General features: G+C 44.4%; 2 protein-coding genes across 2 annotated transcripts in view; both read right to left on the bottom strand.

Moving 5' to 3' along the window:
* Nucleotides 1-1170, bottom strand: part of LOC100359295 (uncharacterized protein C3orf20) — a 79736-nt gene extending 78566 nt beyond the window's left edge. The window contains exon 1 of the mRNA XM_051852573.2: nt 1029-1170. The gene's annotated coding sequence lies outside the window, so the exon portion shown is untranslated. The remainder of the gene's footprint in view (nt 1-1028) is intronic.
* Nucleotides 1171-1178: 8 nt separating this feature from the next.
* On the bottom strand, nt 1179-25651 carry CCDC174 (coiled-coil domain containing 174). Its single transcript, XM_051852571.2, has 11 exons — nt 25512-25651; nt 22963-23067; nt 22152-22252; nt 14601-14659; nt 13184-13361; nt 9249-9344; nt 8108-8250; nt 7610-7704; nt 6280-6409; nt 4533-4685; nt 1179-2842 (listed from the first exon to the last, which is right to left on the bottom strand). Exons 1-11 carry the CDS (start codon nt 25551-25553, stop codon nt 2544-2546), a joined length of 1401 nt encoding a protein of 466 aa, XP_051708531.2. The 5' UTR covers nt 25554-25651; the 3' UTR covers nt 1179-2543.
* Nucleotides 25652-26001: the final 350 nt, after the last annotated feature.

Here is a 26001-nt window from a genome sequence, read left to right as displayed (position 1 = left end):
TGGTGATAATGAGTTAATACTGCAGATCTGAGTCTGAAATAGAAGAGGATGTAACAGCATAGCAGGTTAAGCCACCGCTTGGGATGCATGCTTCTCAAATGGACACTGGTTTGTGTCCCAGCTGCTCCACTTCTGATCCAGCTCCCTGATAGTGGCCTGGGAAAAGCAGCAGAAGAGGGCCCAGGTGTTTGGGCCCCTACCACTCATGTGGGAGACCTTAATGAAGCACCTGGCTTTGGACAGACCCAGTCCTGGCCATTGCAGCCACCTGGGAAGTGAACCCATGGATGGAAGATCTTTCTACCCTTCTGTAATTTTCAAATTAATAAAAAAAAAAAAACAAAAAAAACAACTCTTGAACTCAATCTATGCTGTCAACCAGGGATTTAAAATGTTTATACATTCTTTATAACCCCATGAAAAATGACTTCAAGTGACCATGAACCCACATTCATGACTGCTTCACTGTATAACCTGGGAGTTCTGCACTGGTTCTTCTGAGACCATTGGCTTCCACATCCATGGGCTCTTGTTCCTGCCTTGTTAGTCTTCCCATGCCTTCTTTCTACTCTACGATCTGCCCCATAAGTCCTTCTGATCTACCAGACAAAATCCTCTCTCCATCTATTTGCTTTTTATTCTTTTTCTTCTTTCTTTTTTCTAGTATTAGTATTCTATCATGTATAATACTCTATTATTTTCTTTCATATATACCAGGTTTTACTTTTTGTCTCTTGTGCCTTTGTCATACAAACTATTTCAGTGGGTTTTGTAGTCTTGGCTCTCACATTTAGGTCTCTGATCCATTTTATACTGATTTTTGTGTATGCAAGCTGTCAAACTCCAAATGCATTCTTTAAGGCTGTCCCTTAAGCATTTGTTGGAGACTATTTTTTCCCTACTGGATATTCTTGGCACCTCTGTTAAAAATCAACGTATCATGGATGTACGGGTTTAATTCTAGACTTTCAACTCTATTCCATTTACATATCCGTGTGTTCTTAAGACAGTACTATAGTTAGGATTACTTTTGTGTTGTAGTAAGCCTTGAAATCAGGAAGTATGGGTCTTCTAACTTTGTTCTTCAAGACCGTTTTGGCTATTTTGGGTCCCTTATATTTCCATGTGAATTACTGGATCATTGTGTCAATTTCTGCAAAACAAAAACAGCTGGTTAGTTGGTTTTAATGTGTGTTTATTACAATAGGTAGTTGCCTGATTAGGCTCATATAATAACCATTTAAAGGACTGCCAATTGTCATTGCTATGGACTTCAGAACTAACTATAAGCATTCAGCATTTCTAAGAGTGCTTGATCCTCAGGGAAGATGGTGACAAGTTAAGGGAGAAAAAATGAGTCTGGAGGTTGGATACAAACATGATTAAGTCCCGCATCTGCCACTTCAGAAGGATTTTGATCCACTCCAAGACTGGGAGGTACTAACATTGACAGAGCAGTGTAGTGAGAAGGGAGACAGAATCATAGAGGCCCACACAGCTTCTTCCCTCACTCCTCACCTTCCCATTCCTTCAGGGCACTTCAAAGACTGTGCTATCACATGCTTCCAGGACTCACTGGCCTGGGAATTGGCTGTGGGCCTGACAACCATCTGTACTTCTTGTCTACAGCTGTAAAGAGGAGACTCTTGGGTATAGCCACAGGAGAGGGTGGTACCCACACACATGCCATCCTTTTCAAGTCCTTCACATCTACCTCCCTGGATTCAGAATGATGTAGGACCACCCTGTTCCACTCTACATAGGCCCAAGTCTGATTTAAATTAGATCAGAAACCAGGCTCACAAAAATAAAGACCTCAAGCAGGCTGACAAGGAGGTAGCACAAGCTCAAAAGCTTTACTGGAACCAGTTTCTGACCAGGCCTGGCAGCCTCACATACAGCTCAGCTGAGAGCCCACAGTGCATGGGAGTATAGATAATAGGATGTGGTGACAGTACAAGTAAGTAAATACCTACAACTTCTACCTTTCTGGATTATGGAAGTACTTCTCTCTGGGTTTCCTTATCCTTTCAAATATGAGAACACCATCAGTGTTCTCTTAGATACTAAGTCACTGTGTCTCTCATCCAGTGTACCTCATTGGCCAATGTTTGACAGACAAAAATTCCTTCTGAGCTATGTTCCATCAATTGACCTTGAAGCTGAATTCTTGGAATAAAGAAACCTTCACGTCAGCATTTGTAACATGAATGGGAAGGAACCCTAAAATCCATGTCAGGGGAGTTGGTATGAAAATGCGAGGGTTATATGCTCCTCTTTATGAACTTTTAGAGACTACTGCTAACCTGTCACATGTGAACTACACGTCAATCAGGATGAGTATGACTCAAGGACAATGAGAAGTAAAGAAACCACCAATGGCCACAGGACCATTCACTTCCCTCCTTGCTGACAGCCCAACCTCAAGTCTATGCCTTCTAGGGGAGGACAAAGACACAGTTGGGTCCCTAGAGGCATCTCTCCCCTTTTGGGAAAGGAAAGCACCATCACCAGTACAAACCACGTCACAAGCCTATGTGTGCTCATGTCACTTGTTTATAATATGATATCATATCATCCAGAGTTTGGAATGTGACTGTTGAGGATTGTGGTGGGCTTGTGGGGGCAGGAGTGGAGCCCGTCTGTGAAGAGCTGGGCTCCTGGCTCGGGCCAGAGTGCTGCCAAGTGTCGCTCGGTGCTGTTCCAGGTCTGTTCCATGTCTGGCCGCTGAGAGAACCAGTTCTCTTCTGACCCACAAAGTAATCTGAAGGTGGGGCAAACTCAGGATCCCTCTCAGCCCGAAGCTCTGACTGCCTCTTCGACCAGTATCCAAAGGAAAAATCTAGTGAAGACAGAAAAGACAGCTATCAGAACCAGTTAATCAATCAGTTGAACTTACTGTTATTATTTTTCAGTTGCTGCATGTTTTCTTAAAAGCCACCCCCAAGGGATCAGCATTGTAGCATGGCAGGTAAACCTGTAACCTGCAAAGCCAGTCTCACATGTATACTCATTAGTGTCCTGGCTGCTCCATCTCAGATCCATCTCCCTGCTAAGGGCCTGGGAAACGCAGTGGGACATGGCCCAACTGTGTGGGGTCCTGTCAACCATGTGGGAAACCCAGCTGAAGCTCCTGGCTTTGGCCTGGCCCGCCACAGCCATTGTGAGCCTCTGAGGAATGAAGCACCAGATGGAAGATCTCTTTCTCTCTCCAAAACGGACTTACGAAAAAGATAAATAAATCTTTAAAAAAAAAAAAAAGAAAAGCAAAAGCCCAAATTTTCTGGAGAACATGGATGGTAGTAATAAAACCACTTTGTTGGGTGTAACACCAACAAAAATCATGAGAAATCAGGCTAAGAAAAGGGAGTGACTAATTCCAGATGGGTAAAGATTTGGGGAAGACTTGATGGAGATGGCTACTAGGCTTTGGAGACATTGCCCAAAAGGCACTAAAAATAATTCAAGACTGAAATATACAAAAATGGCAAAGTGCAATCATCTGCTTGACATGACAAACTGGGCACTTCACACCAGAACACAAAGGGACCTGTCCAGATTGAGCTTGGTATTTCATCTCTGTTTCTAACAATGGCTCTTGCATTCCTCCTTGAGTTCTGGCTCTCATCAGCTCAAACAGCAGGAACTAAAGTTTTACTGAAAAGATTTTTTTCAAAGATGCATCAGCCACAGTACTCCAAAGACAGGCTGCTGCAGGTACTCTGTGTACTTTACAGAAACATTTGACAGTCAATTTAAACACCCAATGGAACCAGAGGTAAATCCAGGTTAAGACACTGACATGCAGAGCAGGTTCATGTGAACATATGAGATACTGATAGAACCACAGGGTGTATTAGAACTTCCATCTTTTTTTTTTTTTTTTATGATCAGTTATTTTTATCTACTTGAAAGGCACAGCAAGAGAAATAAAGAATGACAGGGACACAAGGAGAGAGATCTTCCAACCATTAATTCACTCCTTAAATGCCTACAGCAGCCAGGGCTGGGGCAGGCCAAAGGCTGGAGCCAAATACGGAATTCCATCTGGGTCTCCTATGAGGATCACAGATGCCTAAGCATCTATGGAATCACCCGGTACTCCCTGGATTCATCAGTAGGAACATGGATGAGAAGCAGTGGTGAGACTCAATTCTAGGCACGACAACAAGGGATGCAGGTACTCCAAGCAGTGGCTTAACTGGCGGTGCTATAACACCTGCCCCTGCTAACCCTCTTAATTCTTTCAAACTGGTTCCCGAAAAGTGTCATTCCAAAGCAGTGAAACCACATGAGGGCAGAATGAATTTGAAACTAACCCCAGCTTCTTCTAAAAAACCCGAGTCTCTGGTCTTCTGTAATCACCAACATCTAGTGTGTGGATGTGGAGAAGAATCAAGTTCAAGGATCTAGAATGTTGTCTAAGCATCAAAGGAGCACTGAAACTCACCAAAATCAGGCTTGGACAAAAAGCGTCCTTTGCAGTGCCCTCCCACTGGAAAAGTGCTACACCTCACAAGCACCTCTCTCACCTTTTCCACGGTCCCACTCCCGCACGTGGGGCACTCCGGGCTTGGTGTCCTTCCTCTCCTGGACAATGACTTCTACTTTGCTACTCTGGGTAGCAGGATGTGTAGGTGGCCCAGGCTCTGGTTCCAGGATCAAGGGTTCAGTAACATCTCCATCTATTTATTGTATGAGAATAAGTATTTTAATAAACCTTAAGGCTATTAAAAAAAAAAAAAAAGCTAATCCTGAAAGGAAAGTGATAACAAATATTTATGGAACAACTATCTATACATCCCAGGCAGAGGATTATTTAAGTATTTTGTACACAATGTCATGTAATTCTTGTAATACTCTCACACAATGATACAAACTGGTAAGAGCCAGAATTCAAATCCAAGACTGGATGAATTTCATATCTCTGCTGTCCCCAAACCAATAATCTAAAGATGAGAAATTCCAAAGTACTCAACTAAAGTAAACAATCTCACACAAAGCAAGAGAGTAAGAATGACAAACAGCTGCAGTTCTTCAATTCTGGTCATATTATAAAAATTCAAAAGAAAACAAGTTTTTAAAAAGCACTGTGGTACCACTGCCTATCTTTTTGGCAATACCAGATGCTTAGGGAACACAGCAAAAATATACAAAACACACAGAGCTTTACAAGTCATAGGGACAGCATTTATATGAAACAAAACAGAGAGTTTCCAAATTCCCAATGTTCCTGGTCTCTTTTCAAAGCAAAACTGCAGTTTTGTTCAGGGGTTAGAAAATGGCCCCTGGCTCTATACAAGGTTTTTGTGAGAGCTGGAGAGGCTCCCATGTCCCTTACTCCCCATACTCCCTTTTTTCCTTTTAACTGAATGTTCCAAGTTTAAATTGGTTTCATAGCCACCTTGCTAGAGAGGCCATTTCCCAGCTTCCGCTGCAAGTAGGGGTGGGCCAGAGAGACTGAGATCTGGCTAGTGAGATGGCACACAGGGGTGGAAAAGGAAGCTGCTTCCTCTTCCATCTCTTTGCCCTTTCTCCTGGGCTGGATCATAAAACAGGATGATAAGCAAGTGTTGACCATAAATGAGAGCAGCACTCTAGAGAAAGGCAGAAACAGCAAGCGGGAGGAAGTCCAGGACTGGATGATCATGTAGGACAGAGCCAGAACCTTTTCTGACACCCACCCACCCAGGTGGGTGTAACAACAGAGGAATAAGCTTCCCAGTAGTTTTGGCCATTCTATGTAGGGGTCTACTTGTTACGGCAGCTTATCCTCTACTCCTATCATAAGCAAGCCTAACCACAGCATTTCCAAGGGAAAATGTGCTTCAAATCAACAACTTCTGCAGCGTAATTGTTTTGTAACTTTTGGTGAGTTTTCTAAGTTTTTTTAATTTTATTTGCTGATATTGTCAATATTTTTAAGAAAATAAATAATGACCAATTAAAAACTACAGCCCTAGATAAATAAGTTAAAGCTAAAACATATAAGCATACTACTATATTTTATCTTAAAATAGCTTAATTCTAAGTTATGAAATTGTGCATCTAAGAAGCAACCCAATGTATCATTTGTTAATATCCTGATCTATGCCCCCAAAATACTTGAATGTAAATCTACATCATCTTGGTAATAAAATGTACTCCTGGCAGTACCTTAATTGTCAACTGCTTACTCAGAGACAAAATGAGAGGGATAATTTCTATATTGCCAGCCCTATTAGTGAGACATCTAAAGTTTTCTCTTTTGAAGCTTTTAAAATTCAAGCCAGGATATACCTCTGTTTTCTTCTTCTCCATCTTCTTTGGATTTCTTCATCTTTTTCTGTCGAAGTTTAGCAAGTCTTGCTTCTAATATAGCCTTTCGCTTTTCTTTTATGTTTTCTCGTTTTGTTCTCTGATCTGTTGTCTAAAAGGAACAGAAAATTAGAAAATTATTGGCTTGAAGACAAATTTGTAATATTTCTGCTACAAGCACAAAATAATATTCTTTTAAAAACAAACTGATTTTCATGCCACCTCCAAAAAGCTACCCTTGAGATCGAGAAACATGAAGATCTATGAAGTTCTCTTACAATAGTCCTTTGAGGGCTTAGGAAGTTAAGTATGAGTTTACAAGGCATCTTGGAAGTCTCAAGATTCAGGAAAACCATCCAGTTCTGCTCTAATCCTTAACTGCTTCTATTTTCTCACCTAGACCATCCCAAAAGTTTTTTTTTTTTTTTTTTTGATAGGCAGAGTGGACAGTGAGAGACAGAGAAAGGTCTTCCTTTTCTGTTGGTTCAACCCCAATGGCCGCTGCAGCTGGTGCACTGCACTGATCCGAGGCCAGGAGCCAGGTGCTTCTCCTGGTCTCCCATGCAGGTGCAGGGCCCAAGCACTTGGGCCATCCTCCACTGCACTCCCAGGCCACAGCAGAGAGCTGGACTGGAAGAGGAGCAGCTGGGACAGAACCGGTGCCCCAACCGGGACTAGAACTTGGTGTGCCCGCGCCACAGGCACCTATTAGCCTATTAAGGCGTGGCACTGGCCAAAAATATCACATTTAAGACATCAAAGTCATGTAGAGTATTTCTGAGCAGTTCTAATGTTAAAGTCTGAACCACCAAAATACTCCAGCAATTGCCTTTTTGCAACCTACAATGGCATTTTGATCATTAATTTTTAAAAAAAGATTTTTATTTATTTATTTGAAAGGCAGAGTCAGAGAGAGACACAGACAGAGAGCGAGATCTTCCATCCACTGGTTCACTCCCCAAATGGCTGCAATGGCTGGAGCTGAGCTGATCTGAAGCCAGGAGCCAGGAATTTCTTCTGGGTTTCCCATGTGGGTTCAGGGGTCTAAGGACTTGAGCCATGTTTGCTGTTTTCCCAGGCACATAAGCAAGTAACTGGACCAAAAGTGGAGCAGCTGGGACTCAAACCAGCAACCCATATGGTATACTGCAGCCGCAAATGGTGGCTTTACTCACTAAACTACAGTGCCAGCCCCTTGATCATCAATTTTTTAAATTCCAGTTTAATTCATTAGATTTTTGTGGCTGTATGTTCCAACAACAAACCAACTACTCAAACCCTTCTGAGCATCAACTTTGAATGTCATCTGTACCTGTTCACGCAGCATCTCTAACGTCTTCATTTGCTTGTTTCTCAACTCTTTGTCTCGGGCAAAGGCAAAATATCCAACACCAAGTTGCCGGGCCTCTGCAATAATTCAACATTATCCAAAAGATTAGATTACCTTGATCAGTAAACTATACACAAAACAAATTTCCTATCAAAGCAAAAAGAAACAGTGTTACTTGGCCCAAGTTTTTTAAAAAAGCAAAAAAAAACCTAAGAACTCATTTTCATCTTATTTGGTGATAAGCATAATGAAGATTCATTAATTCTTCAGCCATAGGCTTTCTCCACTTTTGGAGAATAAAATCTTAGAATATGAGTAGTTTTTAGGCCAAGAAAAGAATAAAGGAGATATCTCAAATTTCCAAAGCAGAAAATTCTGTCAGAGCTTTTGCTTTATGAATACTTCCCTTTGTGTTTGTCACTCATTCAATATATCTATACACATAAAAAGATTTAAAAAGCCACAAGAAAATAATGATACCATTTTCCCGAATATCTTCATAATGAATAGGCCCCACTGGCCTTCTCAGAGCCTCCCTTTCTTCTTCTTCCCATTGCTGGCGCTGAAGTTCTTTTCTCATATCTTCAGATAATAAGGTTTTTTCATTAGCAGGACTGATGAAACTACAAGGAAAACAGAGCAAAAACTATCTTCAGGTAAGGACTGTTGGATCATGGAAAAGAATCCTAAGAACACTATTTAATAAAGAAGATGGTTCTGACCTAAAATATCAACCATCTTAATCACTACTTGAGTACGATGGGATTTTGCCTTGTTTCTATGCTTGATCTTAGCCAAAAGCTTGAGAAGTGATGCCTTGTTACTTTAGACAAAGAACTTTCCTCCCTACATCCTGGTCCTGGACAGGATGGGGGTTGCCCAGGCAAGGAGGAGGAGTCTCTCATCCAGGGGCAAGGAAGCTCCTAACTCTACGGCCCACACAGAGGCTCCTGCCCTTGCACATAGCCAAGGTTCCTGGTCTCCTTTCTTTGTGCTCAGCTCAGGTATACCTGCAGGATCTGAACCTGGAGCAGCTTGCAAAGTATTCACACACAAGTTATCCTTGTCAAGAGCAATTTCTTTCCCTTGGATGTTTTGGCAACAAGTTTCTTAAGCTTGTTTCTGGCCTCAGAGAAAAATGGAATGTTAAGATTCTTACTTCAAAAATATAAGGACTGTGAATCTAAATGTTAATTTTATTCCATTGGATCATGGAAAGGAAACATAAGAACACAATTTAACAAAGACAATTTTAACTTGCCTCACTACCCCACCTACCCATGGGATAACAAAGTGTACTTTCTCAAACCCCTTTCTCCACAAAAGCTAGCTTGCTCTGGGCTCACTCTGTAGCTTTTACTGTGGAATGAGACATCCTTACAACTGAACAGATAGAGTTCCACTTGACCTCATTAGTAACTGGACAATATGGATGGTCAACCACTGGGGTTGTTCCCTGAGTGCATCATATGTGCATGCTAACTACCAAAAAGTGCTTCAAAAAACATTATTCTAAATTTTAAAAAGACCTTACTGGAGCAACAAAGACCATTCAGTATAAAACAGCATCTCCCACATAACAACTCCTGTGGTAGCACTGGGGACCTGGGCACATACTTACAGTCTCCCCTGAAGATTCTTATCCATCTCCAGCAGATCTGGCAAATCCTTTCTCATACAGCGCCGGGATCGGCCTAAGGAGTCCACATAATCCACCCTGAAAATAAAGTAAAATGTGAAGGCTTTGACCACCACAAACATGTCCCTAATTCAGGGTTTCAGTTTACAGTGAAGAAATAATATAGCCCTTACTACCAAGAAGACCCCTCAACCTGGGAGGCCACCACCACTGATAAGAAAATGCTTTGTTGGGACTGACACAGTGGCATAGCAGGTTAAGCCACTGCCTGCAGCACAGGCATCCCATATGGGTGCCATTTTGATTCCCAGTTCCCTGCTAATGGCCTGGGAAAGCAGCAGAGATTGGCTCAAGTGTTTGGGCCCCTGCACCCATGTGGGAGACCCAGAAGAAGATTCTGGCTCCCAGCTTCGGTCTGGCCAGCTCTGGCCGATGCAGCCACTTGGGGAGTGAACCAGGGGATGGAAGAAAATCCTCTGTCAAGGGAAACCTGATGCACAAATTCATTGTGCCCTTTCCTGGATCTTTATTTTAGAAACCCTAGAAACTAACCTATCACTTATGGTTCTGATTTCAAAGGGAAGTCATCTATATAGATAAAACCTTGCAGCAGCATCTAAGAGTCACTGTAATCTAGCTGAGATAGTTGCACACGCTTTGTTAGCCTCTTACCTCTGCCAGATACACAGATTCCCCACTTATTCAGTTACTCACAGCCTTCTCAAGTCTCAGTTTTTATTCTTGCCCTTCTTTCTTTTAAATGGTACAGTTTTTCCCAATGAATGAAAAATGTCTTAATGTAAGTTAAGCTATTTTTTTTTGGGGGGGGGGCTCTTTTCAGTTAGCAGCAACCTAAGAACCACACCACACCACACCACACCTCCCTCCCTTTCCTTTTTTTTTTTTTTTTTAAAGATTTTACTTATTTGAAAGGCAGCATTACAAAGAGAAATCAAACATTTGCTGGTTCACTCCTCAAATGGCCACAATGGTAGGGCTGTGGCCAAAGCCTGGTACTTCATCCGTAACTCCCAGGTGGGTGCAGGGGCCCAAACACTTGGGCCATCTTCCACTGCTTTCCCAGGCAAATTAGCAGGGAGCTGGATTGGAAACGCAGCAGCCAGGACTCGATCCAGTGCTCATATAAGATGCCGGCACTGTAGCTGACAGATTAACCTGCCACACGGTAACTCTGGACCTCATACCTCTTTCTTATATTTGTCCAAACTATACAGTAAGTAGACACAGAGAAGCTAAGCAGACAGCAAGAAACAAATGAACAGTTTTAACTTCCTAGAAGAGAAAATATGGACAGATTTTCATAAAAACACTTCATTTACATTGTGATACATCAGATGTTTTATTTTTTAAATTATGGGCAGGGAATCTCAGATAACCTTTAGCAGAGTGCTCAACGGACAGTAAAGAGCCAATAAGCATCAGTTTGAGCAATTCAGTCAGATTTAGCATAAATCTGGCTTCACTTTTTTTTTTAGCAATTTCATTCCTCACTAGTAAAGCTGATTTTAGTTCTTACTATAGTCTTAACACTGATTATCGTAAGAAATAAAACCTCCAACTGCAGAAAGGAATTTATTCCTTCATTTTCTTTTTTCAAAAAATGAGTTATGAAAGAAAACTGACCAGATGGTCTGTGTAATTATTTACAGTATTTCAGGGAGAGATTTTCCACCACCTGGGATTTAAGTACCAAAAGGCTTTTTACAAGCACTTAGAATTTTGGAGCTTAATTTAGAAATAAGAAGTAAGACCAGAACTCCCTCCAGTTCCTCTTTCATCATATGGCAGCATGTAACACATTCAACTACCCTCCAAGCTGTTCCAATCAAAGGCAAATTATTTGCAATCATAGGCATATTAATAAGCACAAACATTATTAAAAGATATTAAACCTCCAAAGGAGATAAGATTTCTGAAATGACAACCAATCACAGTCAAGATGGCAGCCAGCAGCTGCTCTACCCAATGAGCAATCCCTTACTGAACATCCATGACAAAGCCTGACTGTGCTGAGGCTAACACAAGGAGGGCTGCAGTCAAGCCACATTCGAAGCGCTCTGGGAGTTAAGATGAATGCCTGGGAAACACATAATAACAATACTAGGCAGGATAAAAGACTACCAAAAGTTGGCCTCAAATATTTATCTTTCTGGTAATGAGGACTGGCATGTTTCAGTAATAAATCAAAACAAAGACCCAGAGAGCACTGACACGATGTCACAGTAGAAAAATCCACACCTAACCTCAGTCTGCTGTGGCAGTCAGAAACACAGGCCTGCTGAAAACACTGCAAAAAAATCCCCTTCAGGCTCTAAGTGTAATGTTAATGAAACATATGAATTTCCGACTTAGAACTGGGTTCCATCTCTAAAGTCTTATTATGTAAACACAAATATTCCAAAATCTGACAAAATCTGAAACCCTAAACACTTCTGATCTCAGCATTTGCCTTAAGGGATACTCAAGCTGTAAGGGCATTTTCATTCTCGACTCTACTGATACACTGGTCTCTTGGTCTCCTCTATCACTCACCTACACAGATAAAATTCAGAAAAATTTCAGTAATAAAAATTTTTGTTTTAAGGATTTCTTTATCTATTTTAAAAGTCAGAGTTACAGGGAGGAAGAGACACAGAGAGAGATATCTTCCATCTACTGGTTCACTCCCCAAATAGCCACCAACAGCCAGCACTGGGTCAGGCCAAAGCTAAGAGTCAGGAACTTCAGATGGGTCTCCCACATGGGTGACAGAGGCCCAAGTACTCGGGCCATCCTCTGCTGCTTTTCCTGGGCCACTCGCAGGGAGCTGGAGCAGAAGGGACTTGAACTGACATCTATCGCCATCCCAGGCAGTAGCTTTATCCACTACACCACAGTGCTAGCACCTCAGTAGTAAAGTTTGACCAAATAACTGGTTACCTTTCATTACAACAGCTTCTGAGGTAGCTCAGACTACTCATCCTTCCTCAAGGGAATTAAAGAAAACAATCAAAGGAACAAGGCCTAGAATCTCCTCTTACACATGAGGAAACTGGGCCTCAGAGGGCTTAGGGACTTGATCAAGAGCACATTGACAGTAAAAAGGGAGCTGGGGCTGTGCAAAGACCACAAAGTCCACACCACACTGCCAGAAAAGGACACAGCCAGAGGAAAACTGTGTTGACCTTGCCTGTTTTTCTTTACTGGAAACAGATCACAACGTCCCAGATGACAGATCTCTATGATATCTGAACGAGGGCATGGGCAAGGCAGCGGCACATCTAACACGGTCCTGCTTAAGCAGTTCATGACAGCCTGCCAGGCTTATCAACGCCATCTCTACAGAGCTCTGGATTGGTCCCAGAAGTGGGCACATGGCAGCAGCTCAGTCATTATTTGTAAATATTGTCATGATTTCTGCATGCAGCCACCATTTTTATTCATCTAAGAATCTAATCCAATGTAACCCAAAGAGGAGTCTCAAAAGAAAAGAAATCTGGAACAGAAGCTTGGCATGGTAGTCCAAATGGCACTTGGGATGCCTGCACCCTGTACCAAAACGCCTGGGGTCAAGTCCTTGCTCTTTTCCCAATTTCAGCTTCCTGCTAATTCACACCTTGGGAAGCACCAAGTAATGCTACAAGGAGTTGTGCCTCTGCCTCCAACATGGAGACCTCGACTGAATTCCTAGCTTCTGCTTTCAGCCTTGCCCATCAAAGGCTGTTGCAGGAATCTAGGGAGTGAAGTAGATGGGGGAACTCTGTGTGGGACTTCACCTTTCAAATAAATAAAACAAAAAAATAAAAGAAAACCCAGGAAAAATAAGGAGAAATGGTCAGAAAACCAAACAAAATCACTCTCCCAAACTCAGTGTAGGTCTGAGGCTATTACTCCATGTGTTCTGTAATATTACTGACCATTCTTCACTGGGGTCTTGGGGAGGAGGTATGTCGCTTTCAGGCAGAGTTTCTTCATCATCGTCCCTTTCTCTCGCATTTTGAGACTCTTTATTGGCACCCAATGCCTCCATTTCTTTGCGTTTGTCTATGATCTTCTGTGTGAAATCCACAAGATACATATCTTCCACTTCTTCGTCTAGAATGTAAAAATCATTTTCAGACATCAAAGAGTAAAACTACCTGAGACAGACAAGAAGCAGTGACATTCATTGTCTGGTTGATGTCTTCACCCATGAAACACAGAGCCACCCTGACACCCACAGCAGGGCTGCAAATAGGCCACTGCAAACATACTCCACCCAATCTTTGCAAAGCCTTCATTTTTTTTTTTTTTAAAGATAGCCTTTTTTGTACATAATTGTGGTCTACTTAGACTTTGTTTCCTACCTTTGCTTTTTTTTTTTTTTTTTTTTTTTTTTTTTTTTTTTGACAGGCAAAGTGGACAGTGAGAGAGAGAGACAGAGAGAAAGGTCTTCCTTTGCCGTTGGTTCACCCTCCAATGGCCACCGCGGCCGGCGCGCTGCGGCCGGCACACCGCGCTGATCCGATGGCAGGAGCCAGGAGCCAGGTGCTTTTCCTGGTCTCCCATGGGGTGCAGGGCCCAAGCACCTGGGCCATCCTCCACTGCACTCCCTGGCCACAGCAGAGAGCTGGCCTGGAAGAGGGGCAACCGGGACAGAATCCGGCGCCCCAACCGGGACTAGAACCCGGTGTGCCGGCGCCGCTAGGTGGAGGATTAGCCTAGTGAGCCGCGGCGCCGGCTTTTTTTTTTTTTTTTTTTTAAGATTTATTTACTTGAAAGTCAGAATACACAGAGTGGAGAGGCAGAGAGAAAGAGAGGTGTTCCATCTGCTGGTTCACTCCCCAAGTGGCCACCAATGGCCGGAGCTGCGCCGATCCAAAGGCAGGAGCCAGGAGCTTCCTCCAGGTCTCCTACACGGGTGCAGGGGCCCAAGGACTTGGGCCATCTTCCACTGCTTTCCCAGACCACAGCAGAGAGCTCAATCAGAAGTGGAGCAGACAGGACTAGAACCAGTACCCACATGGGATACTGGCACTGCAGGCGGCAGCTTTACCCACTACGCCACAGCGCCAGCCCCTACCTTTGCTTTGTTATCTGTCCTTTTCCAGCACCTGATGACACTCACCATGAGCAAGGAGGCAGAGAATCTGGCTCCCACTGTGTTTGTCTAGCCCCTCCCAGCATCTGGCACTGGGCAGTTGGTAAATAATGCTGCTTTTCCCTGTGCAGCATTAAAAGTAAAATTATAATCTGATTCTGAATAATACTCTATTCTTATAGTTATTTTAGCAAATAATAACTATAAGGCTAGATGAATTATAGAGATAAAGAAGTATAACTCATTATACTTACCTATAAAGTCTCCTTTAGTCATTTTTTCATATAACTTGGCTTTTTCTTCCAATTTCTCCCTGGGGGAAAAACACAAGCATTAAAAATAGTCCTACAACTGTCTCTCCTGAGGACACTGCCCCACCCTCAGCCTGACAGCTGCCATCTGCCTACTTGGTCAAAAAATGACAAGGTAGCTTCAACAGGTGCTGATCCTGCCTGTCCCAAGCGGATCCTCAGATCCACTGTCTGCTCTGCCAATTAAAAGTTCCATGAGGCCGGCGCCGCGGCTCACTAGGCTAATCTTCCGCCTAGCGGCACCGGCACATGGGGTTCTAGTCCCGGTCAGGGCGCCGGATTCTGTCCCAGTTGCCCCTTTTCCAGGCCAGCTCTCTGCTGTGGCCAGGGAGTGCAGTGGAGGATGGCCCAGGTGCTTGGGCCCTGCACCCCATGGGAGACCAGGATAAGTACCTGGCTCCTGCCATCGGATCAGCGCGGTGCACCGGCCACAGCACGCCGGCCACGGCGGCCATTGGAGGGTGAACCAACGGCAAAAGGAAGACCTTTCTCTCTGTCTCTCTCTCTCACTGTCCACTCTGCCTGTCAAAAAATTAAAAAGAAAAAAAAAAAAGTTCCATGAGAGGGCCGGCGCCGTGGCTCACTAGGCTAATCCTCCGCCTAGCGGCGCCGGCACACCGGGTTCTAGTCCCGGTTGGGGCGCCGGATTCTGTCCCGGTTGCCCCTCTTCCAGGCCAGCTCTCTGCTGTGGCCAGGGAGTGCAGTGGAGGATGGCCCAGGTGCTTGGGCCCTGCACCCCATGGGAGACCAGGAAAAGCATCTGGCTCCTGGCTCCTGCCATCGGATCAGCGCAGTGCGCCGGCCGCGGTGGCCATTGGAGGGTGAACCAACGGCAAAGGAAGACCTTTCTCCCTGTCTCTCTCTCTCACTGTCCACTTTGCCTGTCAAAAAAAAAAAAAAAAAAAAAGTTCCATGAGAGCATGGCCCGTGTTATCCTCCATGCCACCGTGTCCTGATGCCTAAAGTAACACCTGGCACACAGCAGGTACTCACTCAATATTGGAGGAAGGAATGAATGGACTGAGATTAAGATTCTAACAATATAATTTAATTGCCAAATGCAACTTAAACTACATGCAAAAAAATACCCAGAGATGTATGTGAACAAAAACATCGTCTATGTAGCCTTCTAAAAGGATTACCAAGTTCAAGTCCAAACTCTTAGCCTCTTTGCACACACTGATCCTGAGGATGCTTACTTTTCAGTGGGCATAGCTCAGACAGGAGACTATCAATTCTTTATTCTACAAAGAGTTACTGATGATTAAGCGAAGCCCCAAAGAACTCATCTCAGCTTTCTTTTGTGGATGACCACACTTAATCATAAAGGGTAATTTCATTTCTAATGGAATTCAGAAACTGTAACATCTCTGGGTCACATAGCTGTGTGCTCTGGAACAAATTACTTAATCTTTCTTTGCCGCAGTTCCCACAAAGCCACAGGAAAACAAAACAAGAACAAAAAACCAGCATTGCTTCCTAGGGTTGTCATGAAGATTAGTAAGATAATACACACAAAACATGCCATCAGTGACATCATCTTCCTCATCACCTATGTCAGAAAGATCCCGCTTCTACTTTACATAGTCATTCAGTAAGTATTTATTGTAGGCCTCCTATGTACAAAGCACGGTTTTACATAACAGAATCCCAGCTCTCATGGAGTTTCCATTCTAGATGGGGAGACAATAAATACATCAGTGGCAAAAGAACATTTAACAATGCAAAGTACCAGGGAAGAAATAAAGGCAGGAGGTGGCAATAAATGCCCCTTGTCCACATTAATGGAGTGCTCCACGGACTGGCTTAGTCCTACTGTGCTTCTAATAAGTTACATGGCTCTATTTTTAAAAGGGTCCTAATGTAGCAAGTTGTATCATTACAGAATCTTACTATCTCAATGAAAACTTTTAAAAACATTTAAAAAGCAAACAAAACACAAACAAGTGGTGTCTGACTAGAGCACCCCGGCGGTATTTTGTTGACTTACATAGGTACTTAGGGGAAACCTCTCTGAAGGTGACAACTTAGCTGAGGCTTGCACAGCAAGAACAGCCAACCAGAAGAGGACTGGGAAGTAGGGTGAGGCAAGACAGGCCTCACCTGTCTCAGATGAAGTGGAAATGAGCTTGACATATTTAAGGAAGGACAGTGTGGCCGAGGCTGCTGGACCGAGAGAGGAGTGCAGATAAAGACAGACACACAAGAGTAAGGGCAAGTGGGAAAGGATGAGGCATCTCAAGTGGTGTAAAAGCAGGTTTCACGAGAGATTTCTACTTCTGAACTGCACTGACATTCCGTAACAGAAGTATTCATTTTAGGAGATCTCTACTGTGAACAGTGTAATAAAAGATTGTATTGGCCGGCGCCGTGGCTCAATAGGCTAATCCTCCACCTGCGGTGCCGGCACATGGGGTTCTAGTCCCAGTAGGGCGCCGGATTCTGTCCTGGTTGCTCCTCTTCCAGTCCAGCTCTCTGCTGTGGCCCGGGAGTGCAGTGGAGGATGGCACAAGTGCTTGGGCCCTGCACCCGCATGGGAGACCAGGAGAAGCACCTGGCTCCTGGCTTCGGATCAGCGTGGTGCGCCTGCCGCAGCAGCCATTGTGGGGTGAACCAACAGAAAAGGAAGACCTTTCTCTCTCTGTCTCTCTCTCACTGTTTACTCTGCCTGTCAAAAAAAAAGATTGTACTAACACAGTGTACTAAAAAAAGTGTGAAGTTTGTTTTAAATAAAAATATGTGATTTTGAATTTTTCTGTAAAAAAACAAGTAAATCACCAAGATCAAGCAAGAGGTCAGAACATGGCCGCTAGATTTAAAAGAAAGGATGACATTAACGACTTTCAAGAAGGATTTCTCTAGTAAGAAAGAATCCAGACTGCAAGTGCTGGGCACTTACAGTCATCCCACTAGGTGTCCAACACTCTTGTACCTACTTCAATTCCCAAAAGGACTTCATGAGCTAAGCAGTAACCCCTTCATTCATTCAGCAGTATAGAAAGATTCTTGATTGACAGGTAACTTGTCCAGGGCCTTGCCTTACTCCTCATGGGAGAAGCCTGTCACTGTCCCGGCTGTTCTGAGCTCTGGGAAAGTCAAACATCCCACAAACCATGGATAGGTTTGACTCCTCCTGAACACGCTAAAACCAAAGGACTACCTAAAATATGCATAGAGGGAGCAAAGAAGGTGCCGAGACAAACTCTGGTATACAGAATAAAATAATAAAAGTCCATGGCACCTTTAACACACAGTCTCACATAGTCTCACACATACTGAGACTATGTCCAGGAGTGAGAAAGAAGTCTCAAAAATGATTGTATCTTTTCAGCTCAGGTCTTTTGGGGACAGGTCAAACTCTAAGGAAAACAAGCCCCTAAATGGGCTAACAGTCTCCTTTCTAGTTTTACACCCAAAGAGTTGAACATCTTTATCAAACACTGGGTGCACCTGCAGAGTTTCTATTGTGTAGTGTGTCCCAAAGCATGTGAGGCCATCAGCACAGACACTACCTCTCAGGATAATCTCAGAGTTGAGGATGATACTGTCTCTTCTTTATAGAACACAACCAGCTAATAAATGGAATGAAACAATAATAAAGGAAAGGGGCTGGCGCTGTGGAACAGCGGGTTAAAACCCTAGCCTGAAGTGCTGGCATCCCATATGGGCGCCGGTTCTAGTCCTGGCTGCTCCTCTTCTGATCCAGCTCTCTGCTATGGCCAGGGAAAGCAGCAGAAGATGGCCCAAGTCCTTGGGCCCCTGCACCCGCATGGGAGACCGGAAGAAGCTCCTGGCTCCTGGTTTCAGATCGACGCAACTCCGGCTGTTGCGGCCATCTGGGGAGTAAACCAGCAGATGGAAGACCTCTCTCTTTCTGTGTCTACCGCTCTCTGTTATCTCTGTCTTTCAAATAAATAAAATAATCTTTAAAAAAAAATAAATAAAGGAAGAATGAAACCATCAGAAAACCCATCGGGGCCAGTGTAGTGGCATCACAGGTAAAGCTGCCAGCGGCACTAGCATCCCATACAGACATCAATTTGAGTACTGGCTGCTCCACTTCTGATCCAGCTCCCTGCTAATAAGGCTGGGAAAGTAGTGGAAGATAACCCAAGTATTTGGGCCCCTGTACCCACGTTGGAGCCCCAGATGGAGTTCTTGGCTCTTGGTTCAGCTTGGCCCAGCCCTTGCTGTTGCAGCCTTGTGGCAAGTAAACCAGTAGATAGACGTTCTCTCTCTCTTCTCTCTATAACTCTGCCTTTCAAACAAAATAAGTATACCTTTAAAATAAATAAACCCATCATTTTTTTGAAGATTTTATTTATTTATTTGAAAGGTAGAGTTACAGATAATGAGAGGGAGAGACAGAGAGAAAGATCTTCCGTCCACTGGTTCACTCCCCAATTGGCCGCAACAGCTGCAGCTGAGCCAATCCAAAGCCAGGAGCCAGGAGCTTCTTCTGGTCTCCCATGTGGGTGCAGAGGCCCAAGGACTTGAGCCATCTTCTACTGCTTTCCCAGGCCATAGCAGACAGCTGGATTGGAAGAGGAGCAGCTGGGACTAGAACGTGTGCCCATATGGGATGCTGGCACCGCAGGCGGAGGATTAACCTACTGCGTCACAGTGCTGGCCCCAACCCATCATTTTTAAATAATCCATTTAATATTTGATTATTAGCAAATTTCATCAACGATGACAAACTACTGTGCAGAAATGTGCTAGTGGGCTGGTGCTGTGGCACGGCAGGTAAAGTGGCTGCCTACAGTGATGCTGGCATCCCCTATGGGCGCCAGCTCAAGAACTGGCTGCTCCACTTCCAATCCAGCTCCTTGTAATGTGCCTGGGAAAGCAACGGAAGACAGTCCCAGGTGCTTGGGCCCCTGCACCCATGTGGGAGATTCAGGTAAAGCTCCAGGCTCCTGGCTTCAGTCTGGCCCCAGCCCCAGCCACTGCAACCATTTGGGAAGTGAACCAAAAGATGGAAGATCTCTTTCTCTCTCTCTCTCCCTGTGTGTGTGTGTCTTCCTCTCTCTGTGTAACTCTGAACTTCAAATAAATGAATAAATCTTAAAAAAAAAAAAACACAAATATGCTGGTGAATCAGATTTTCACATTCTCAAAGTTTCTCTCCTCAGATTACACAACAGAATGCAGCAGACCTATCTTACCAAGCCATCAAATGCACCTTCCACACGCCATTCATGGAAAGGACACACCAGCTACAAAGACTTCTCTTACCAGACATACTTAATGGGACTCTGAAATCAGCTGGGAGACACTGTACAAATAACTGGCTTAGAACCTTCAAAAGCGTCAATGACATGGAAGATAACAACAAGCTGAGGAAGTTGCTGCAGATGAAGAGACCTAAGAAATTTCACAATCAAATGCAATGGGTAATTTGAATCCTGGTTTGAAGTTTTAAAACGTTAGAAAAGATATAATTGTATTGAGACAACTGATAAAATCTGAATAAGGAGCATATACTAGATAATATTATTTTATATAGTTAGATTTGGTCTGGCGCTGTGGCACAGTGGGTTAAAGCCCCAGTCTGCATTGCCAGCATTCCATATGGGCGCCAGTTTGATTCCTGGCTGCTCCACTTCTGATCCAGCTCTCTGCTATGGCCTGGGAAATCAGTAGAATATGGTCCAAGTGCTTGGGCCCCTGCACCCAAGCATTGCAGCCATTTGGGGAGTGAATCAGCAGATGGAAGACCTCTCTCTATGCCTCTGCCTCTCTGTAACTCTGCCATTCAAATAAGTCTTAAAAAAAATGGTGAAATTTCTAGGGTATGATAGAAGTATTATGGTTGTGGGAGAAATGTCCTTGTTTTTTTAAGACTTATGCTGGCTGGCGCTGCGGCTCACTAGGCTAATCCTCTGCCTTGCGGCGCCAGGACACCGGGTTCTAGTCCCGGTTGGGGCGCCGGGTTCTGTCCCGGTTGCCCCTCTTCCAGCACAGCTCTCTGCTGTGGCCAGGGAGTGCAGTGGAAGATGGCCCAAGTGCCTGGGCCCTGCACCCCATGGAAGACCAGGATAAGTACCTGGCTCCTGCCATCGGATCAGCGTGGTGTGCTGGCCGCAGCGCACTGGCCGCGGCGGCCATTGGAGGGTGAACCAACGGCAAAGGAAGACCTTTTTTCTGTCTCTCTCTCTCACTGTCCACTCTTGCCTGTCAAAAAAAAAAAAAAAAAAAAAATTTATGCTGAAATATTTCATGGTTAATTGTCATCATGCGGGGGCCGGAGCTGTGGCGCAGAGGGTTAATGCCCTGGTCTGAAACGCTGGCATCCCATATGGGTGCCAGTTCGAGACTCGGCTGCTCCACTTCCAATCCAGCTCTCTGCTATGGCTTGGAAAAGCAGTAGAAGATGGCCCAAGGCCTTGGGCCCCTGTACCCACGTGGGAGACCCGGAAGAAGCTCCTGGCTCCTGGCTTTGGATTGGCACAGCTCTGGCCATTACAGTCAATTGGGGAATGAACCACTGGATGGAAGACTTTCTCTCTCTCTCTCTTTTTCTCCCTCTCTCTCCCTCTCTTCTCTCGGTGTAACTCTGACTTGCAAATAAATAAATAAATCTTTAAAAAAAAAGTATCATCATGCTTCACAAAGATTCTCCATACACGTTTAGAGGGAGAAAAACAGAGGGAAATGGAGAGATATGAGAAGGGCAGAGGGAGAAAGGGAGGTAGACAAGGAGGCAAAGAGGCAACAACAGAAAGCAAATGTGGCAGTGGCAAGATGTTAATCTGTGAATTTAGGTGAAGAATATTACAATGTTCACTGTAACCTTCTCTCAGTTATTCTATTGTTTTGAAGTTTGTCAAAATTTACAAGTTGGGTAAGACATTTAGAGTTTCTCAATACTGATGTCATACCACCTAGCTCTGAACCATACCACACAGACACTTTTTTAAAAATCTGCTCATAATCTTAGTGTCTAACAAAGGGTCAAAAGAAGATTCTTTGTATCTTTTCAACTGAGACTACATCCTATCTTTTTATAAAACCACAGATACAGGGATTAGCACAGAACAGCAGGCAAAGCTGCTGCCTGTGGGTGCCAATTCCAATCTCGGCTGTTCCCCTCCCAACCCAGCTCCCCACTAAAGGCCTAGGAAAAGCAGCAGAAGACGGCCCAAGTCCTTGGGCCCCTGCTACCCACATGGGAAACCTGAAAGAAGCGCCTGGCTTCAGCCTGGTCCAATACTAGCCACTGCAGCCATTTGGGGAGTGAACCAGCAGATGGAAGACCTCTCTCTCTGTTTCTTCCTCTCTGTCTCTCTTTCAAATAAATAAATAAATCTTAAAAAAAAAAGACCAAATACATCTGCACATAATGCTATTTTTGGAGTATTCACGCTACTAGGGTATTTGACTGGAAGGATGCTAAAAATCAAATCTATAAATCAAGAAATAAAATCTGAACTTTCACCCCATGGTTTAGGCACCTCAAAGGTCACCACACTTATCAGTGACCACGTTCACCTTGCTTTGTCCAAGGTCTTCTGTTCCTCAAGCTTCTGCTCAGCATCCTTCTCGGCTCTAGCAGACACTCCTGCATTCTGCTTCTTCCAGACACTTGGCTTCTGGGGAAAGTGAAAGGACAGAGTGCTACCAGGTGACTACAACAAAAATCATTTTGTGCACTAGGACAAAGGGAGAGAAGGAGCTCACTCAGCCTTATGAATCAGGATCTTCCAACAGGGAACCTCGCTCCTACACACACAATGGCTGTACACAGCAAACCTGACAAACAGTCCCAAATTATATAAAGAATTTATATGTTTTACATAAAGAATTTACTTATACAAAGGCATAAAGTTCCTCCTCTGCTACCTTTGATTTGCTAAATGATTATAGAGTAATTCAAGATTCTAATGAAAATACACATATTACAGAGAACTAGTAAAACAAATAGTATATACCATAACTGATGAAACTGGAAAAGTATTCACACCTCTTAGAGATCCTGATATTCTCTGCTATACTTCCATCTTATCTAATTGTTTATGTCTATATGAATATATAACACCTATAAAATCAGATAATCTTCCATAACAATGTATATAATCTTGTTAGTAAGAAGTGCTAAGGAATTAGAGTATTATCCTGTGCCTTTAGTATTCTTAATTTCCATTTCAACATTTAAAAGTTACATGCAGATGCTATGATACAAAATAGGGTTATTTCCTTCATAATTACATGTGTGGGACCACTGACATTTTGCGAAACCTGAAGCATGGTAACAATTCTCTCATTTGTGGAATCAATGGAGATAATCAGGTCTTATTTTTACCTTATGAATTGTTTTTGGTTTTCCCAAAACTCCAGAATCTTTTCGAAGTTTCTCCTGTTTGAATTCTTCTTGTTTTCGGAAAAGTTCAGCCTTAAGATCTACTAACTAGAATAAAACCAAGAAGGAAAAAAATATTTCAATCAACTATAGCAAGTGATCAGATTGCTAAATTATTATTAAACTCCAAGCAAGATGTCAAGTTCCTTTAAATGGACAAAAAATGGATATAAACTTAAATGATTAAATATAAAATCCAGTACAAAATTAAATTAAGTCATAAGCTCTGTTTCAAACACATTTCTGCTCTACCTTTCAACACTCCAGGCTTTCTCTGAGCAAAGGGAGAGTGAGAAAGCAAATACATACATGAAATGCAGGGCTGGTTCTGTGCCATAGCAGGTAGAGTCACCGCCTGCAGTGCTAGCATCTTATATGGGCACCAGTTCGAATTCCGGCAGCTCCACTTCCAATCCAGCTCTCTGCTATGGCCTGGGAAGGCAGTGGAAGATGGCCCAAATCCTTGGGCCCCTGCACCCACATGGAGACCTGGAAGAAGCTCCAGGTTTCCAGCTCTGGATGGGCTCAGCTCAGGCTGTTGCAGCCATTTGGAGAGTGAACCAGCAGATGGAAGACATCTCTCTCTGTCTCTGTCTTTCAAATAAAAAAATAACTCTTCAAGAAATACATAAATCAATAAATGAAACGCACATCCTTTAGACTCAAAGTTATCAGGCACCTTCTCCCTGACTGGCACTCCATTTGGCCTCTTCATGTGGTAATCTCATTACATCATCACAACAATTTATTTTCTTGACAGGAAAATGTTTTCATTCAGTAATTATTTGATCACTCAGTTTGTGCCTGGCACCTAATCCCAAGGAAGAGGCCACACACATGATTCAGACGTACTTCCTGCCTCCAAGAGCCTAGGATCTAATAAGGGTGATTTATAATACCAATTAAATGTAATCAGTGTAATCGAAGACTTTAAGGTGGAACAAAACTGCCTCAAAGTTCAGATAAGGGAGTATTTCTTTCTGTCTGGGGGCGATCAAAGTTTGAGCTGACCCTTGAATGACAGGCAAGGTTTCAACAGCTAACAGCTAAAGCAGACCAAGAGATAAGAATAGCTCTAAGCCTGGCTTACCACATGGTTTGCAACTCACAATGGTTCAACTCGCAATTTTTCAATTTATGATGGCACAGGAAAGCAAAAAGCATTCAGCAGGAACAGTACTTGGAATTGTGGATTTGGATCCTTCCAGGGCTAGCGCTATGTGGCCTGGTCCCGTCTCAGAAGTCGGGCAGCAGAGAACACAGCTGCCAGTCAGCACTGTGACTCTGAGGGGAAACACCCAACACTCTACAGTGCCCTGGGCCCCCAAGCCATCAGCTTTGCTAGGCCAGGTGCGCTCAATGATTTTTGCACATGTTATTTTCAACCTATGAGGGGTTTACTGGGATCCAACCCCAGTGTAAGCTGGGGAGCATCTGCATGCTGTCTCAGAAGCTGTAAGTGTAACGGAATCACAGTGTTCAAAGGGAAAAGGACAGGGCCAGGGCCGCTGAGTGAAGATTCGTGCCTGCCTTCACCTCCCTCAGCCCCCGCTCCCATGTCTGCTGCAGCACTGCTCACAACAGACGAGACCCAGAACCGAGGGAGGGGCCATCATCTCAGGGACCGATCAAGAAAACGAGATACACGGACACCACGCAATGCTACTTGGCCATAAAAAGGGATGAGATCCTGTCATTTCCAACAACGTGGATGAGACCGGAGGTCGTGGAAAATGACGCCAGTCGGGCACAGAAAGACCAGACCCACGTGATCGCACTCACAGGTGGACTCTAAAAAAGTTAACTGCATAGAAGCTGCGAGTAGACAGCGACCATCAGAGGCTGGGGGTGGGGGCGGGGAAGGCTGGTTGGTAAGAGCTCCTCGGGCAGGAGCAAGAAGTTTCGGGGCTCTACCACACAGCAGGGCGACTATCGATAATGACCATGGGCTGTTTCTTTTCCGAAACAAACAACTACAAAAAAGATTTTGAACGTTTTCACCATGGAGAAATGCTACATGTTGGGGGAGACACGTCTGTTAACGCTGACATTACACAACGTACGCTTGCGCGGAAACGCCACAGAGTATCCCATAAATATAAATTAGAAAATTAAAAAAAAAAAAATTTTTAAAGGAAGCAGAACCACCCCAAACAGTTTACCCCGTCGGACCTCCCAGCTCCCGGGCGGCGCTTCGCTCGCGAGCCCGGCCCGGGTCTCCGCAGCCGGACACGGCTGCCGCGCCCGGGCCCCGCGGGAAGGGAGCCCGCGCTCGGCGCGGGGCTCAGGGCAGACGCCTGGGCGCGGCACGCCGGCGGCAACGAGCCGGCTCGGGAGCCCCTGCGTTATTAAGCCGGCCAGGCCCGTCGGGAGAGAGAAGGCCAGCGCCCCGTTCCTGAGGGAAGAGGCCAGGTCTGGGTCCCGAGCGGAGAGACAAGCTGGACGGAGACATGGGGACCCCGAGGCCTGTAGCATCACCTAGCTGTACTTACCGAAGAGGCTGCAACGTCCAGAGGCTTTTTCCTCCGATCCATAGTGGCGCCGGAGCGTCCCGGCCCACCGCCAGCTCTTCCTGAAGTCCCTCGGGTCTCACAGACTTACTTCCGGCGCAACCGGAAGTAGCTTTGACAGCGACTCTAAATCCCCGACGTCGGCGCCATCTTGTGAAGGTCTTAATGTGTGGCGCGTTTTACGTTCGCCGCCATATTGGGAAGGTAAGAGGGTGCCCGTGTTAGAGGACGGACTAGCGTTGGCGCCATCTTGAGAGAGGCTTTCCTTGCAAGGGACACCAACCATCTTGAGTGGGGAATGGGCGAGAGATGTGGATGGCGCCATCTTGAGGAGGGCCTGATAAATTCAAGATCTTCAGAATGGAAACAGCCGCTTAGGAGATTCGCAAAAATCCAAAACTTTGGAAGACTTGCTTTGTGCGAGGTCCTGTCTGGTGCTTTTCACGTGTTGATTAGTGGACTCTCGCAAAAG

Source organism: Oryctolagus cuniculus, chromosome 10, assembly GCF_964237555.1.
Source record: "Oryctolagus cuniculus chromosome 10, mOryCun1.1, whole genome shotgun sequence".
In the NCBI taxonomy this organism is placed as follows: Eukaryota; Metazoa; Chordata; class Mammalia; order Lagomorpha; family Leporidae; genus Oryctolagus; species Oryctolagus cuniculus.
Note: the sequence above shows the minus strand (reverse complement) of the source record. Positions and strands in the feature narration are given on the sequence as shown.